The 16,892-nt window shown below is 32.4% G+C and overlaps 1 protein-coding gene across 1 annotated transcript; it reads right to left on the bottom strand.

The window, feature by feature from the left end:
* Positions 1-282: 282 nt before the first annotated feature.
* Positions 283-2,830, bottom strand: LOC123908676 (phytoene synthase 2, chloroplastic-like). The gene is made up of 6 exons (XM_045959390.1): positions 2,278-2,830; positions 1,901-1,951; positions 1,624-1,796; positions 1,227-1,462; positions 935-1,127; positions 283-793 (listed from the first exon to the last, which is right to left on the bottom strand). The coding sequence occupies exons 1-6, from the start codon at positions 2,603-2,605 to the stop codon at positions 608-610; spliced, it is 1,167 nt and encodes a 388-aa protein (XP_045815346.1). The 5' UTR covers positions 2,606-2,830; the 3' UTR covers positions 283-607.
* Positions 2,831-16,892: the final 14,062 nt, after the last annotated feature.

The raw sequence follows: 16,892 nt of genomic DNA, 5'->3' as shown, positions 1-16,892 counted from the left end.
GACGTTTGGATTATGAAGGAATATGGAATGAAAGAGTCGTGAACTAAATTGTAGTGTTCCTTATATGGCAGACGAGGGTTTACATGTCTATAACAAAGCTTTATATATTTCTGAGGATGATCAACTTTTGAGATTGGCCTAGTCCTAGTCCTTGAATAGTTCATGTTATTGCTTAAAATTAGTTAATGCATATCGCGTCTCGGGGGATAAACTTTCATTCCTTGAAACCAAACACTAAATAAATATAAGACTTCTGTAATGTAAGCTTTGTCTATAATACTATGCAGTGAAGAAGGTATTTTATTTATATATTTGTATAATTTGTATTATCACTCATAACCAGTAGTTGAGACAGGTTCACCTGTCAATTCCGCCGGTTAATACAACACTGTCATCAATTTTATTATTTAATTACAGAATAAATATATTCTGTCATACATCTTTGCTTCCATATGGCTTGAATTTCTAACTTTGATACCATTGATGAATAGTAAAACTGTTCAATACCAAACTGGTCTGTAATCAGCAAATTGTTCTTCTCGTTATTAATTTGTCGTATGCATTTTGCACAATAAACAAATAACGCTAGCTTTTGTGTACAAGCTTGCTACATAAGCCTCGTGAAGGAAGGATGCGACTCCGTTTTGGGAATTGAGAGAGATTTAGAATAAGCTGCAGGCAAAGACACAAACTTCTCAGTTCGTCCTACATACGCTCGTTTTGTTAAATTATCATAATCGTTGTCTTCAATTGCATCTAAGATCTTTCGATACAATATTAATGACGACCAAACCTGCAAATCACACATAAACCAAACTATTAACCTTAAAAAAAACATTAGGCTCTAGCAAAAATGGTTGATGCGCTATGTGTGTGCGTTTGTAAACTCCATGGAACCAAAAAAACAAGAAATAGATTCAGAAAATTTACATACCGGCCAGCGGCTGGCCTTGTCAAGGTGAGAAGCTCCTTCTTCTGCAGAGTTGAAGTAGAATCTTGCCCTTGCAATCTGCTGTTTCATAAACTCTTTCCATCTTTCACTCACTTTTCCTGAGAAAACATCTTTGTCACATAAACCAAACTCACCAAGTTCATCTTGTGGAAGGTACACTCTACCTCTCAAAGCACTACAGTCAAACAAAATCATATAATTCTTTAGTTTAGATCACCGTATATCATATAATAATTAAGCAGAAAAGTGAATCTTTATAGACTTAGTAACTTACTCTTCGCCAACATCTCTAAGAATGTTTGTGAGTTGATTTCCAATACCAAGATATAATGCTGAGTTATAAACACTTTGAGCAGGGATGAGGGACTCCGGGGCAATTCCCATTACCGGAACACTCATCAACCCAACGGTTCCGGCCACATAGTAGCAGTATAGATATAATTCTTCGAAATTTTTGTATCGCGTTTTCCTTGTATCCATTCTCATACCTTCTATCATGTCCCGAAAAGGCTGCAATGAAACATAAGCAATTGACTTACCGACAGAAATTAGAGACCAAAAAAACACTTAGAATTTCATGATTTTTCATATGGTAATTCAACTTTTTCGAGTAGTATTAATATCTGATTCTGATAGTATGAGAATTGATGCTAAGGAGTTTTAGTGCTTACCTTAATATCTAAGGGAAATTTGGAAACTGTATCAGTAAGAGCAGCATCAAGCATATCATAGGGTTGTCCATTGAAAATGTCATCCAATCTATCTTCCCACCGATCAAGAACAGCAGAGCTCATATAGTCGGCATTAGGACCATCAACTAGCTCATCTGTCCTTCTGCACCAAACTGCAAAAAAAGGTTTCAATGAATAAGATTTATATTTTGGCTTGCAAAACAAGTTTGAAATCACCATATTTTGGTTTCTATCTTTATTTTTCGTAATTTCTTACCATATATAGCCCATATAGCCTTCTGTCTTTCTTCAGTCATAAGCAAAGTTCCTGTTTAAGGAATGAAGATGAAAATTGTCAAACTTATGGTATGAAAAATAGTGCAAGGTACCAATTTAGTTTACCAATGAAATTTCTAAGAAAAATCAATCAAATATAAATATAAAGAATCATCCTATGACATTGACATGAAAGCTGGGCTAACTGAGGGCATATTTTGGATTGAAAGTGAGTTTGACAGAATCCAGCATGACACCACGATTTTGCCAAAAGCAACACTTGGAAGTTTCAACAAAATCACAGTTCAACCGTGATTTTGTTAAACTCGCTGTGATTCCAAATACGTGTTTAGAAAGTAAATACTTAGGATTTGTTACCTAGATAGAATGTCTTGGCATATTCTGCACAAATGTTTCTACACATTTCATAGGCATCCTTGAGAAAACTAGGCTCAAACTGTGGCTTAAAATTAGAACATAGAGTGTCAAAATTGGTTGTTTGAGACTGTTTTTCAACAACTTCTTGTACATGTAAATCAGCAACAGAAACTCCTTGATTTGACAACTGAGGAAACAAGGTGGTTGTTCTATGTTTTGGAGCCATGGTTAATTCTGATCTTACAATAACATCATACTTTCTACAACATGGTTTCCTATTAGTCCTAATAGTGGAAGGCTTAGCTGCCACAGAAAATGGTATACTCATTAAAACTATTTCTAATCTGAAGCTTTAACAGATGAATTGAGAGGAATCACTCAATCAGCAGACACCAAATAAGTGGCTTATTTGAGTAGGACTTTTAAGGTATTGCTGTCAAGTGAGTGTGGAGGAAGATATTTCAACTATATGATTCTTTTGCACTCTGAATTGTGTTGTATCAATCATTAGACTAAGATATATGGTTATATAGTAGATAGATAGAAGTTAAATGACCAATGGTAGATCATTTGATTTACTTCAATATATATGCTTTTTTCTTGATTTATTTAAAAAAGAAAAGAAAAGAAAGAACACTTGCCAAGGTGACATAAAATATTTTCTCAAACTGCATTTTATTCTTTAGCTAAAGTGTAATTTTGGAATTAAGTGTGTGGTTATTTTTTCTTTATGTATATGTTGACAAGTGACAAATATTACTCGACATTCACACACACAACTGTAAAGTCCTTTATTCGAACTGAAAAGTACTACAAAAAATGTCTATCTTAACAATATTTATATTTTCGGTTGAACTATATCTTACAAATCCACTTTTCATATTTCTTATCTCGGATAACAATGAATGTTAAGAAGTCTCACATCAGTTGCGAGATGATTTGAATATATGTTTATAAAAAAGAGGCAATCCTTATCTCACAAACCAATTTTGTAGGATTGAGTTAGAACCAATACTCAATTCTAAAATGCTATCATAACCTCCTCCACAACCCGTTGGATCGCATGCTATCAAGTTTCTGATCGGACTATCCACCATTTATATTTGCACCCGAAGCCAAATCATCACCTTACATAAAAATTATTAAGCATTGGCGTATTTAACAATAGTATACACAAATTCCAATTGCTTGCTTATGTGCTTTAGATCTTAATTTCTCACGGTTTCGTTTCCAAAATTAAAATATGAAAGTTTATGCAATATATTAAAGAACAAAATTACACCAACAATAAAGTCATTAATGTAGTAAAAAATTTGGGTCATTTAAATAAGCAGTCATGAGTTTGATCGACAATAAAGCTCTTAGGGTGCGTTTGATTCGTAAAACAGTAAGAATTAGACAGAACGGTACAGGACAGAACAAGATAATACATGACAAAACTCTACCAGAGAGATATAGGACGATAATATTTTTATATTCAAAAATAAAATGGGTATTTTCTTATTTTTTATAGTTGTACTGTGGACAAAAAGTTGTCATGTGGTTCAGTGAGGGACAAAAAACTTTGTTTTTGTCATGTCCCTTGCTGCCTAATTTGTCCAGTTTCATAACCTGTTTCAAATCAAATAGGGTACAACAAAAAAATATTGATCGCAACAGCACTTATACATTCACAAATTTCACGATGATAAAAATTAATCGTTACTAAACATAATAAAAACTTCCTACTAATAATATGATAAAGAAATAACACATAGGACATAGTTTGGTTGAGAAAGGACGAGGTTTACAATTACAAAGATGCCTGTTTTGTCTTTTAGAAGGTCACCTAAATTTTGTCTTGTGCTCATTGTGTCTTTTTGTTGAGTTAATTGTAGAGAATCATAGTTATTTTGATACCTTTCCTAAGTCCTAACCCACACTTATGTATTAACTACTCCCTCCGTCCCAAAAAGAATGACCCAGTTGACCGAAACACGCATGCCAATGCATAACTTTGACGACTAATATCTTTAATTGTATAATAGTAAAAATTATAAAAAATTGATATTTTGAAAATACTCATCGAGACGAATCTAACAACATCTTATATGTTAATATTTATTTTTATTTATTAGTAGAAAAATATGGTCAAAACAATATATATGAATAGTGCATATATTCAAAATGGGTCATTCTTTTTGGGACGGAGGGAGTATTATGTTGTTCGATTATATCTTTGGTTCGGTGAGATTCACAATCCTTACCTTGTTTGTCTTTTTATTGCTTGTCTTTTAGTACAGTTCCGCCTACCTTGATCAGTTCTCATTCTCCTGTAATTCTTGTCAAATAACCGATTATCCCAAAAGCTTAAGCTGTTAGGATAGGGCCACATCAATGGTTTTATATTATTTCTAACACGCCCCCTCACGCAAGAGCCCACTTGGGCTTGAAGCGTGGATAATGCATAGGCCCACCTACCATATGCTTAAATTCCACTTTTTAATTAGAAAGTGAGGGGAGCGAGGATCGAACTCTAGACCACTTAGTCATAGAGGCTCTGATACCATCTTAGAATTGAGTATTGGGCCTAACTCATCCTTACAAAACCGGCTTGTAAGGTGAGGATTGCCTCTAGTTTATAAACACTTAGTCAGGCCATCTCTCAACCGATGTGGGACTTCTTAACACACCCCCTCGCGTCCAGCGCTATTGGGCTTGGTACGCGGATATAAATGGTAGGTGGCCCGATATCGGGTGGCCCAACGGATCTTGGAGAGGCTCTGATACCATGTCAAATAACCGATTATCCCAAAAGCTTAAGCTGTTAGGATAGGGCCACATCAATGGTTTTATATTATTTCTAACAATTCTTACACATGTTGTGCACTATCAGAACTGCACATCAGAACACTATTTAGGAGAAAGACTACAGAAAAGTGTTGTTTTGATACCAAGTTTGATTCAGACACTGTATTTAGTCTTTACAATTTATTAAATGATTAACATAATTTAATTATGGCTATGCTTGAATATCATAATGTGATTTTTGAGTTTTAAGGGTGTATTGAATTGAGATTTTATGAGACAATTTTGTCAAATTTTTTTTTAATGATTTTATGAGATTTTATTGGACTATATTAATTTTGTGACCATTGTCTTGATGGTTGGTTCCTCTGCTTCCATGCTTCTCCTTCCATTGTCACCAAAAATCACTCCCATGACCATTTCTTTATCACATCCACATCTCCTAAACCGGGATTTTTGACAACAAAATAAAGTCATTTCTATCTTTCCAAATAACTCATAGGTTGTATGTCAAATTAACAATCCGTTTTCCCTTTCCGTTGATTAGAATGAGCACAAAACATTTGAACCCAAAATAAGCGGTCATTCGGCATAAAATTACCAAGTGAATCCAACTATATATACTATAAAAAAGCTTCAACGCAAACTTACACGTGATAAAGATCTTCATCTTCCCTCTCAGTGGCAGTACCAGGGGTGGGCTGAGATGGGTCACGATCCACCCCCACCCCAAAATAAATATTTTATTAATTATTTTTCTCTCACTTTTCTTATTTTTCTCTCAATGGCTCTGTTTCCTACTTAATTTATTTTAAATTGGATTCTCTCCTTCTTAATTCTTTACATCTCTCTCATTCCTCTCTATCTCTCTTAATTTCACCCTCTCTTGATTTGTTTATTATTTTTTATAGATGAGAGAGACTGAAAGTAAGAGAGAGATACAAAGGAAAGAAAGAGATGTAGAGAAAAATTGGTGTGATACATCGAGTTCTAGAGAAAAAAAAATCGGGGTGACACATAACACATTAAACTCTTAAATTTTTGAATAATTTTTTGTATGCATATTTAAAATATCATATAAAATTCATTTAATAAAATTTAAATGTTGTTTTATTTTGACGAAAAAAATTAAATATTGTTGACATGAAATGAATTAAATAATTTTTTACACGAAAAAAATTTAAAATAAAAGTAACAAAAAGCATGCCCATAAAAGTCAAATTTTGAACTCGTTTTTCGTAGAGGTCACTATTTTGTAGGGACATAAAATATATTTAACTCTTTCATTTATTGAAGGATTGTCGGACTCAAGGAGTATATTGTAGCATTTTTTCATGAGTTACATTTTAATGTATTGCTCCCTAAGCATTATTATGACATTCTTAGTGTTAAAAATTTAACATTTGGAATAAGATGATATGAAGAATTGTTTATAAAATTGAGTTCCTCACCATACAAATGGATTTTATAAAATTGAGTTCAATCAAATCCAAAATTTTAAATTGATATCAGAATCTCCGTAAAATTCGTTGGATCACTTGTTCCCAGATTTTCACTATCAAACCAACAATAATTTATATACACGCGGCAAAAATAATCTGTCTGAAACAATCATCACATTGTAAATTAATTATATAAAGTTAAGTTATGTTTAACTCAAATTTTAAGAGTAAACATTGGTACCTATGCAACTTGGAAGCCAAAGGGATTTGCAGACACGACCACTGTAGAGGCTTTTGCATTGTTGAAGGCGATTGGTTTTGCATATGAAGGCTGCTTTTGTGACAGGGCAAAAATTTATTTTACCACTCTCTTTCTTATCATCTAAAATGTTGCTCATCCCATCCGCATTCCCCGTTCGGGAATATTCTTCCCTCATTTGCTTCAAATTTTTTTTTCCCTCATCTTGATCTTTGTGGATCCACATAGTTTCTACGGGAATCCACTAACCTTAAAATAAGTTGTAAAAAAATAAATAAAATTTAACCATAAAACAAATAAACAAAATGAACACATTATTGTGACACTTGACAATAATAAACATCATACATAAACTTGAAATTATGGTATCACTGGAATGATGTTCCCTCAGATGTCCCAACAATTACTTTACGAATAATGTTGTACTTATTGTTGGCACATCTGATAACACATGAATAAAATGACAGCAAGTAAATAAACTGCACAGAAAATTGTTAACCCAGTTCAGCCAACTGCCTACTCTGGGGGATACCAATCCAGGAAGGAAATCCACTAATAACTCTAGTTACTAAGACCTCAACAAACCCTCGGTTTACGTCTTATAACCTTGACACTACTCATGCAACTTCTGCCAAGGAACTCCTAGACATGAGATCTCATCTCACCTCCACTCAACCAACACAACTTGTGTTGTTCATACAATGTTGAATACGATGTGGTGACAATCACCTACACAATATTTTACTCTTGCTTAAAAGCTTCGAGTAAATCACACACAGTTAACTCCGTACTTCAAAGTTTAGGAGTAACATTAAAACACACACAACAAACTCAGTTCTTAACTTGTGTTATAGAATCCACAAGAAAGAATCACAATTAACAAATACAGACACTCTGACTGATCAATATATAAAACTCAAATGTATTTTTTTTCAATTCAATTCAATAAGATGTCTTGGTCTTGGTCTTCATATAAATAGTCAACTAGCACGCTCCACTTTCCTCAAGAAAAATAGGACGCTCTTCCTCCTCCAATCATAAAGATAATTTGATCCATTTTCAATCATCATCAAAGGTAGATCAAAACATTCCAAAAGTGTTTGAATGGCTTAGAAGATAAGATAACTCATACAGTTGTTCCATTAAGTCTGACTTATTTCAAGGACATCTGATCAGATCAAATCTTTATCAAAACGCGCTCCTATGTGGATTTCCAGATATAGCAGATGCTTGTATTAAATGCGCGAGATTTCTTTAGCAAACACCTTGTTGTAACTAATGTTGAAACATTTGGTCCAACATCTTGCTTGTATATTTGTTTTAGCAAAATGAGACCAATTCAAATATCCAACATAAACAAATTTATACACATTGTGTGAAAATAATACAATTAAAAATAATATATAAATGGAAGAATAAACCTGACAATTCTCATGAAATTTTTTATTTATGGATCAAATTGACGGGCAGCCTTAATATGGTCCCCCAATTTTTGAGTCCACCGGTGGACCTCTTAATTTGACTTGATATAGCAGGTTTCACTATTTTATTGGTTGTGGGTCCTGCAAAAGCAGCAGAATAATAAAAAAAAAACATATTTTTAAGTGAGAGTGGATGTTACAATTATATCCTTATAACTAAATCTTAGATCTAAAATCAAATTCATCTCCATCCTTTGAAGAAAGGACCGTATGATTCTGAAACGGTGAAGCGGCGGCGATTTCGAGTTTCTTCTTCTCCTTCTTGTTCCGATTCTGCCTCTTACTGTTTTGATTTTGGTTGTTTTGGGTAGTGATGGTGAAGGATTGTGGTGTCGATTTTGCAAGAACATGTATATTTTGATTTTTTTTTTTCCTTTAATCTCTTCTCCTTCATCCAGCCACTGGATCTAAGAACAATTTTTTTTTCTTCTTCAACAACTTAAGAAAGTTTTTGTTTCAAATATTTGCTGATCTTATTGAGAAAACATTTGATTTGGCTTATTCTACTAATCTGAGTTCAAATTAAAAACCTAAACCCCCAAATTTCTATGTTTATCAAAGAATCACAAAGCCGGCGATTTGGATATTGGCGAGAAGAAGCGGAGCGTTGATTGAGCAAGATGAAGATGAAGCATTTTTTGTTATTTTAATTTATTTTTTTTGTTTTGTCTTTTGTACAAATTTTTATTTTTTTTCCCTTTAAACATGTGACAGGAAGCTTGTCATGATAGTTGGGGTTAATTAAACATTTGTGATATACTGATATGTAATTCTCAATGATAAAAAGGGGTGCATATTAAAAAGGGGTGATAGTCGAACTATATGACCCTTTCATTAAAACTACCTTTTCAATTCGACTGTTATTACAATCCACTTATTCCTTCGGAGTCCGATGATCGAAATTCTTTTTCCCATCGTTTATTAGTTCAATTAGGTGATATTGAACGGCCAGATTAATTAAATTCAAAATCTCCGGTAAAAATTTATAATTTTTGTGAAACTCTATGACCATTTCATTAAAGCCACGTTTCCAATTCGAATTTTATTAAATTCCACCTATTCATTCGGAGTTCAATAATCAAAATTCTTTTTCTCCTTCGTTTGTCGGTCCAATTAGCAAGTATTCTTTTTCTATCAAATAAATGCTATCACCAAAGAGTAATACTTTATACTACTACGGAGTATGTTTTATGTTTTACTACTACTAGACTGATACACGGCTACACCATAGAGTAATCTGTTTTCAATTTGGTTTGGTTATTTACTTTGACAGATATCTATTCAAGTGATATTCATTAAAATAAACATATGGAACAAAGAAATTATAGAGTAAGCTAGTTGAACCACATAGCAAACTTCTTGAAATCTACTCCACCCATAGTCTTTCATCTTGGCATGCTCGCACCTCTTCTTCGGGCCAATCTCCAAATCACTGGTTTTGTGATTCTTTGATAAATATAGAAATTTGGGGGTTTAGGTTTTTAATTTGAACAAATATTAACATAAAATCCAAATCAATAGTTTTCTCAATAGGATCAGCAAAGATTTGAAACAAAAGGCTTTCTTAAGTTGTTGAAGAAGAAAAATAAAAGGCTTAATTAGTTAATTAGTCCCTTAAAGACATTTTAGGTTTCACAATGGTCCCTTAAAGAAAAAAATGTCTGGATTGGTCCCTTAAAGAAAAAAAGACATGGATTGGTCCCTTAAAGACATATATGTTTGCCATATTGGTCCTTTCCGTTAAATTTTAACTCCAAATATAACAAAAAATTCAAATGGTTAAAATTTTAAAAATTAATAAGGTTTTTGGTGAACAACTTACACTTAATGACATCCACAATTCAGTCAACTAAACTAACGTTTTTTTGTAAAAAATTGACGGAAATGACCAATTGAGAAACAAGTGTGTCTTTAAGGGACCAATCCGAACCTTTTTTTCTTTAAGGGACCATTGTGAAACCTAAAATATCTTTAAGGGACCAAAAGATTAATTAAGCCAAAATAAAATTGTCCACAGATCTCGTGGCTGGAGGAAGGGGAAGAGATTAAAGGCAAAAAACAAATGAAATCAAAATATACATGTTATTTGCCTTGTTTGATTTAAATATGCTAGATTGCAAAAAGAATTAAATTAATAAGTACAATTGATTATTCAATAGCAAAATTTAAAAAAAGAAGAAATAAAAATTTCCAGTTGAGAAGCATACGGTGGTGGTTCTTCAAAGGATGGAGATGAATTGGATTTAAGATTTAGTTACAAGGACATAATTGTAACATCCACCCTCACTTAAAAGTTATGTTTTTTCAAAAAATTTTCAGCTTTTGTGGAACCCACAAACCAATAAAATAGTAAAACCTGTTATAGCAGGTCAAATTAAGAGGTTCACTGGTGGACCTAAAAATTTGAGGACCATAATAGGGCTGCCCCAAATTGACATCCTTATTTATATTTATAGTTGAAACTGATTGTCAAATTGTGATTAGGGATTTGAATTGGGGAGAGAAGCAACAACTCACTTACGTTGGTTTGGTTCCATCGTAAAGGCAATTCAGAATGAGATCTGAAGGTGATTATCTAAAGAAGCACTTGGATTGAAAGATAGTGGTGTGAAGTGCAAGAAAAAAAGTGTGGTGAAGAGATGAAAAAAGTGAAAAACATAGGAGTTTGGAAGTTGGTGTTAGCTTCTTCATAGATGTAATAATAAAAAAGTGATTATATTTGGTGATTTGCCATGTGTTGTTGAATTGAATGAGGCACAAAAGAGAGATGGTTACTTGTCAGTTTCATCAACAATGTAAACTTTTTATATTTTGTCAATTTCATTAACAATATAAACTTTTATATTTTGGATCCTAGGATCCGAATGTCAATTTTTAATTTTTAATTTTTTAACTTTTCTTTTGTTCATTAATCAAAATTTCGGAACGTAGATTCCGTAAGAAATTGGTCAATTTCGGATTCTAGAATACGAAATTGAATTGAGGGTATTTTGGGATTATTGGGGGGCCTAAAAGCATCCAAGGGGGCTAAAAAGCAATTTTCTTTAACTCTATGTCTTTAATTCATGTGGGTAGGAATGGTAACAAGGTGGCCCATTTAATGGCCCATCATGCTCTTGACAACCCAAACTCTATTCGGATAGAGATTAATACACCCCTTATTGTACTACTTCAATCCATTTTGAATTCCATTTAATAATATATTTCAATTTTGCTATAAAAAAATATGAAATTATCATCCACCCCCTTTTGCTGTTAATTGTTGTTGAAGACCTTGTTCGAATATCTCATACGACGGTAAAAACTAGGGAGTTAGTTGGTTATAAGATTATAGAATGGCTGAATTTCCATATTTATCATTCATTTTGCTGATGATACATTTTAATAGGAGAGAGGTGAGGGGAAATTTTTTGGAGTTTTAAAACCATTTGATAATTTATTGTCAAAAATAAATATACTCCAAACTCTATTCTAAAATGTAAGCAAATTGTCTTAAGAGTACATATTAAAATAGGAATTTTATATTAAAGGATATAAAAAAATTAATATTTAAAATGTGGAAAATACAAATTTCAAACAAATATACTACGTACTTTTAACTCCTTATGTCTTAAGACACCGTTAACATTTTCATGTGAATGAATTGAAATACAACAAATACTAGTATATTACTGTATTAAAAATATAATAAGACAAATAATTTAAGATATAAATATTACAAATAAAGTTCCCGTGAGCTTAACTAAATTGGTAGGACATCATATTATATATATGTGCATGAACCAGAGTTCGAACTACGGACACTTAACTTATTTACCTTTAAGATGAAATTTCTAATCACTAAACTACTTAATAAAAAAATATTACAAACAAGACACTTAATATTAGACGTTGGAGTCATATGATTGTTAATAATTATTCAAAGTACTAAAATTATTTGAAGAAAAATTTAATAGGCACGGAAATAAATTATTAAAATTAAGTAAAAAATAATTTTTTTTTACTAAAGTAAAAACTAATATTTTTTTGACAATCAAGTAAAAACTAATTTTTTTTTTTTTACAATAAGCAAAAACTAATCTTTTTTTTTTTTTGAGAAAAAGATGCTTATAGCATTTCATTCATAATCAATTGACTTATACATGTCGGTACATCAATAAAAATATTGGAGCTAGCTAGAGATGTGGCTACCCTTGCCAAAGCATGAGCTACCTCATTTGCTTGTCTCCTATTAAACTCAACATGAGAGTTTGTAAAAAATAATGAAAAACAGCGTTTACATTCACCTATAATGTCTCCAAATTCCGTGATATCACATCCCCCTTTATTGAAATAGTCCACTACTAACATTGAATCTAGAGCAAAGTCTACTGCATCAAGTTGTAGCTCACTAACCCATTTGATTGCATGAAACAAACCCAAAGCTTCTCCAATATCCACATTACATATAGGTGATAACCACATAGACTTAGCAAGCACATACCGGCCTTCGTCGTCACGAATACAGATTCCAATACCCACCTGATTGCTGTGAGATGAAAATGACGCATCAATGTTACACTTATATCTCCCTGTTGCCGGTTTCCTCCATCGAATAGGAGCTTGTACCGACCTGTCAATAGACCTTAATTCAGAAGCGTTACTGTTGTCAGACCTTAATTCAGAAGCAAAAACTAATCTTAAAATGTTATTATCTTGTAGTGTCAAAACATATTTAACTCTATTAACAATTCGTCAAAAAAAAAACTCTATTAACAAAAAGAATTTAACTCTAATAAATAAATAAAAAGTCAAGTTGGTGTTAATGAATGTAAAACGTGATGTAACCAATAAAGAATGTAAAACGTGATTTGATTTTTTATGTAACCAATAAAGAATGTAAAACGTGATTCGATTTTTAACCATTACTAAAATTTAAAAGGGCAAAGATGCTGTTTCAATCGTGATCATTAATATAAAGGAAAATGTTAGGTAAACACGTTTATTTGATAAAAATACAACAAATATATTTATTTATTTATTTTTTAATATTTTTTGCATTCGTCGTTTTGTGTGCTTTGTGAGTGAAAAGAAAGATGTGTCAATTTTGTGTCTCAAATTTGTGTTTGAATAACACACCTCTAATATAAAATGTTTCTTCGTTGCATCACATTCTTTTTTTAGCTCTAGAACTAGAACACTGACATTAATCTACTATTTTTGTTTTATACTAAAAAAAATATTAATTCAAAGGTTTTTTCTCTTGATAAGTTAGAAACTATGAAGTCTCGATACCTGACACGATACCGATATGACGATACGAGAAAATTTTCAAAATTCCCGATACGATACTGCCGCGATACGTTATTTAAAAATTAAATTTAAAATTAAATATATATAAATGCACAATATATAAACATAACTAAAATTGATTATGATAAAAAAAAAAAATTAACATTCAAATTACTCAAATTGAACAAACAAGTGACAATATATTACATATCTTAAGTTAAGTACTACCCAAAAAGGGGATGAGATTGATGACTTAACTGATTAAGCTAGTTGAGCTAAGAGTTAAGGAGTTGGAGATCCAGGGTTCAAGTTATGGAAAGGAGAAAAACTAACATAACAATATAGTATACTAACAATTTGCTCATAAAGAAAAATACGTACTACCCAAAAAAGACATATGGGTAACATCACTCTAACATTCAATACTTAAGAGAAAACACGAATTGTATCAGTCTCCTTTCCTACGTTTTCATCATCAAAGAACATTAATTGTCTGATATGTTTTCGATACACGTATTAGAGAAGTATCTGACACATATAAGTTATATTTTTTTAAAAAATAATACTAATTGTCGATACTTCTCTGATACGTGTATCGGAAAGTATCAGACGAGTATCGATATCAAGTACGTACCGGACACAATACTTCGTCATTTTTAGAGTATCGGGGGCTTCAGAGGTTAGAAGTATATTAATAAGAAGAAGCTATATGGATATGGATCCTCTACTATAGTTTTTCTATTGCAGTTTGTACTGGTCAATTCACAGCCATTACTCTCTATTGAAGACAAATTTATTAATTTTATTTATTTCCTTTAAAATCACTATTAGAGGCAGGATAGGAAGCAACACAGATAGTGCCGTAGATGATTCAATTTCAAGCTATATATATATATATGTGAAATAAAAGTTTGTTACAAGTTAGTTGTGGGTACCACATGCAAATTTACTTACGTGTCTCGTTCTTATTGGTTGTTAGACAAATACCCCAAATTATCAAGGAGTAAAGTATGCATCACCTAATTCAAATTGGTAGAATATATCGAACAATAAAAATTTAATTTAATAATGTTAATTAGGTCAAAGTCATTGATTGGATATGCACTTCATCGAATCTAATTTATCAATTTGAAGTCAACAAAAATTGCACCAAGATCGAAAAACAAAACAACACCACACTAAGACGACGACCAACACGTTACACTAAGACAACAAAATCATAAAGGAAAAACTATATATGTGACAATCACTTATTTGAATAAAAACAAAAGGAAAACAATAATAATTTAGAGGTGAATAGAGTCTCCATTTTAACGGCCCAAAAACCATAAGTTTCTCCTTCAAACAAATGAATTTTAACATTGCTTGTGGAAGCCATATTTTTTTTGTTGTTTTTGTTGCAACTACAAGGATCTGCAGCTTTGATACCACTCTGTTTGTGGTATTCTAGAGGTGGTACGTAATTGGCACTAATTCACTCAATGATAATATGATAAACTATATTGCAACTCATACACATGAATATATATAGCATAAAGTGATAGTTACAACTATCAAAGAAAGGGATGGAACCAGAAAAAATGACTATGGGGGGCAAAGCAACCCATTAACCATAACAAATCCCTAAACAAGCTAGAGGATGAACCCACCAACTATTCAAAGCATAATTAAAATTATTCTGCCGACTCTTACCACCACCAAGCAAGAGATTTTACCTTATCAAACAACACATCGGCTAAGACCCCATGAACTTAACTTAGTTGGTAGAAATTGTAATAATTAACAATTTAGAGATCGACATATTATATGAAATTAGAACACACTTACTTGAATCGACAATCATGTTTACCGAAATAGCCGATATCGGAATCACCAATATACTAGACAAGGTCTTCCTTTGCCTATCACATGCTCCGGTCTTTGAGGTCTTTGATGGGTAAAACCACAAATGAGCTTATTGTGTTTGTGCGTGACGGCAAAGGGGACCTAGCCAATCTTATATAAGATCACAACCCTAGTACCACCCATCATGGACTCTAGAGTTGGGCCTACACTTTGTTTCTACACAAATCAGAATTAGTGTTCAAGCCCATTATTACTGATCACAATTATCGGGCTTAAGCATCATCAAATGGATCACAACAACATCAACCCGTTTTTATTAAAACCAAAACCCACAATTGATTGCAGCCCACAGAATATTAGAAAATATTCTAACATTCTCCCACTTGGGCAAAATCAATTGTGTATATTTAATTTGAAGAAACATTTTGAAAAACGACTCTCGGGTTGATAACATATTTTAACGTGGCCACATTGATCCCAAGATGCAACATCTAATTAAGACTCCGTCCAACAAAAGTTAAATGATATCGAATCATAGCGGTAATTATATCATTATCGATACAACACCTTCCATGGTTACAAATACCACCAAACTCCGTCGACTAGTCATTTATGTAGAGTGTAGCGAGAAAATGATATGTCTGTGATCTCAACCATACTATCATTTTCTTCGTCAGTCCTCAATTTCTCTCAAATGCCTTAAAGCCAGAGAAATTCTATAGTCCATAAGATACCACAAGTCCAAGCTCCAAAACAATGTTGACTACCGCGGTATAATGATCTAATCAACATCGAGCTCCAATATTTTAGACATAATTTCTCTCAAATGCCTCAAAGCCAGAGAAATTACATGGTTCTTAAGATACCATAATGCCTCAGCTCCAAAATAGTGTTGATCACCGGCTAAGTGATCCCGACAACACTGAGCTTAATTTATTTATTTATGTTTACACATAATGCCTCAGCTCCAAAATAGTGTTGATCACCGGCATAGTGATCCCAACAACACTGAGCTATAATATTTATTTATATAATGCATCAGCTCCAAAATAGTGTTGATCACCGGCATAGTGATCCCAACAACACTGAGCTATAATATTTATTTATATTTGATTAAAATAATTTCAACATTATGAAGGAGTTAATATAAAATTTTAAACTCCCACTAATCAAGTATATCAAAAGAATATAAGTTATCTCCCACTAATCAAGTGATCTATGATGTTCAACATTTCAATGGAAACATAACTGGAGAAATTCTTTTGAATCAAAACCAAATTGGATTAGTATTATCAAAAGAGGCCAATATAATAGTACAATCACCTTTGGGCAAAATGCACCAACTAAGGTCAAAATCTTAGTCAAAACCTCAGATGAGTTAATCAATGAGTATACATTGAACTTTGAAAGTTGTCACCTTTAGGCAGACAAATTCCTCTGATCAATACATCCTCCAATAACTTCATCTCAAATTAATTTTTTTAACTACAACATATAATTATCACCTTTAGGCAGAAAATCACATGTCAC

The sequence above is a fragment of the Trifolium pratense genome, linkage group LG2 (assembly GCF_020283565.1).
Source record: "Trifolium pratense cultivar HEN17-A07 linkage group LG2, ARS_RC_1.1, whole genome shotgun sequence".
NCBI classification, from domain to species: domain Eukaryota; kingdom Viridiplantae; phylum Streptophyta; class Magnoliopsida; order Fabales; family Fabaceae; genus Trifolium; species Trifolium pratense.
This window is presented reverse-complemented; position numbering and strand designations above follow the sequence as displayed.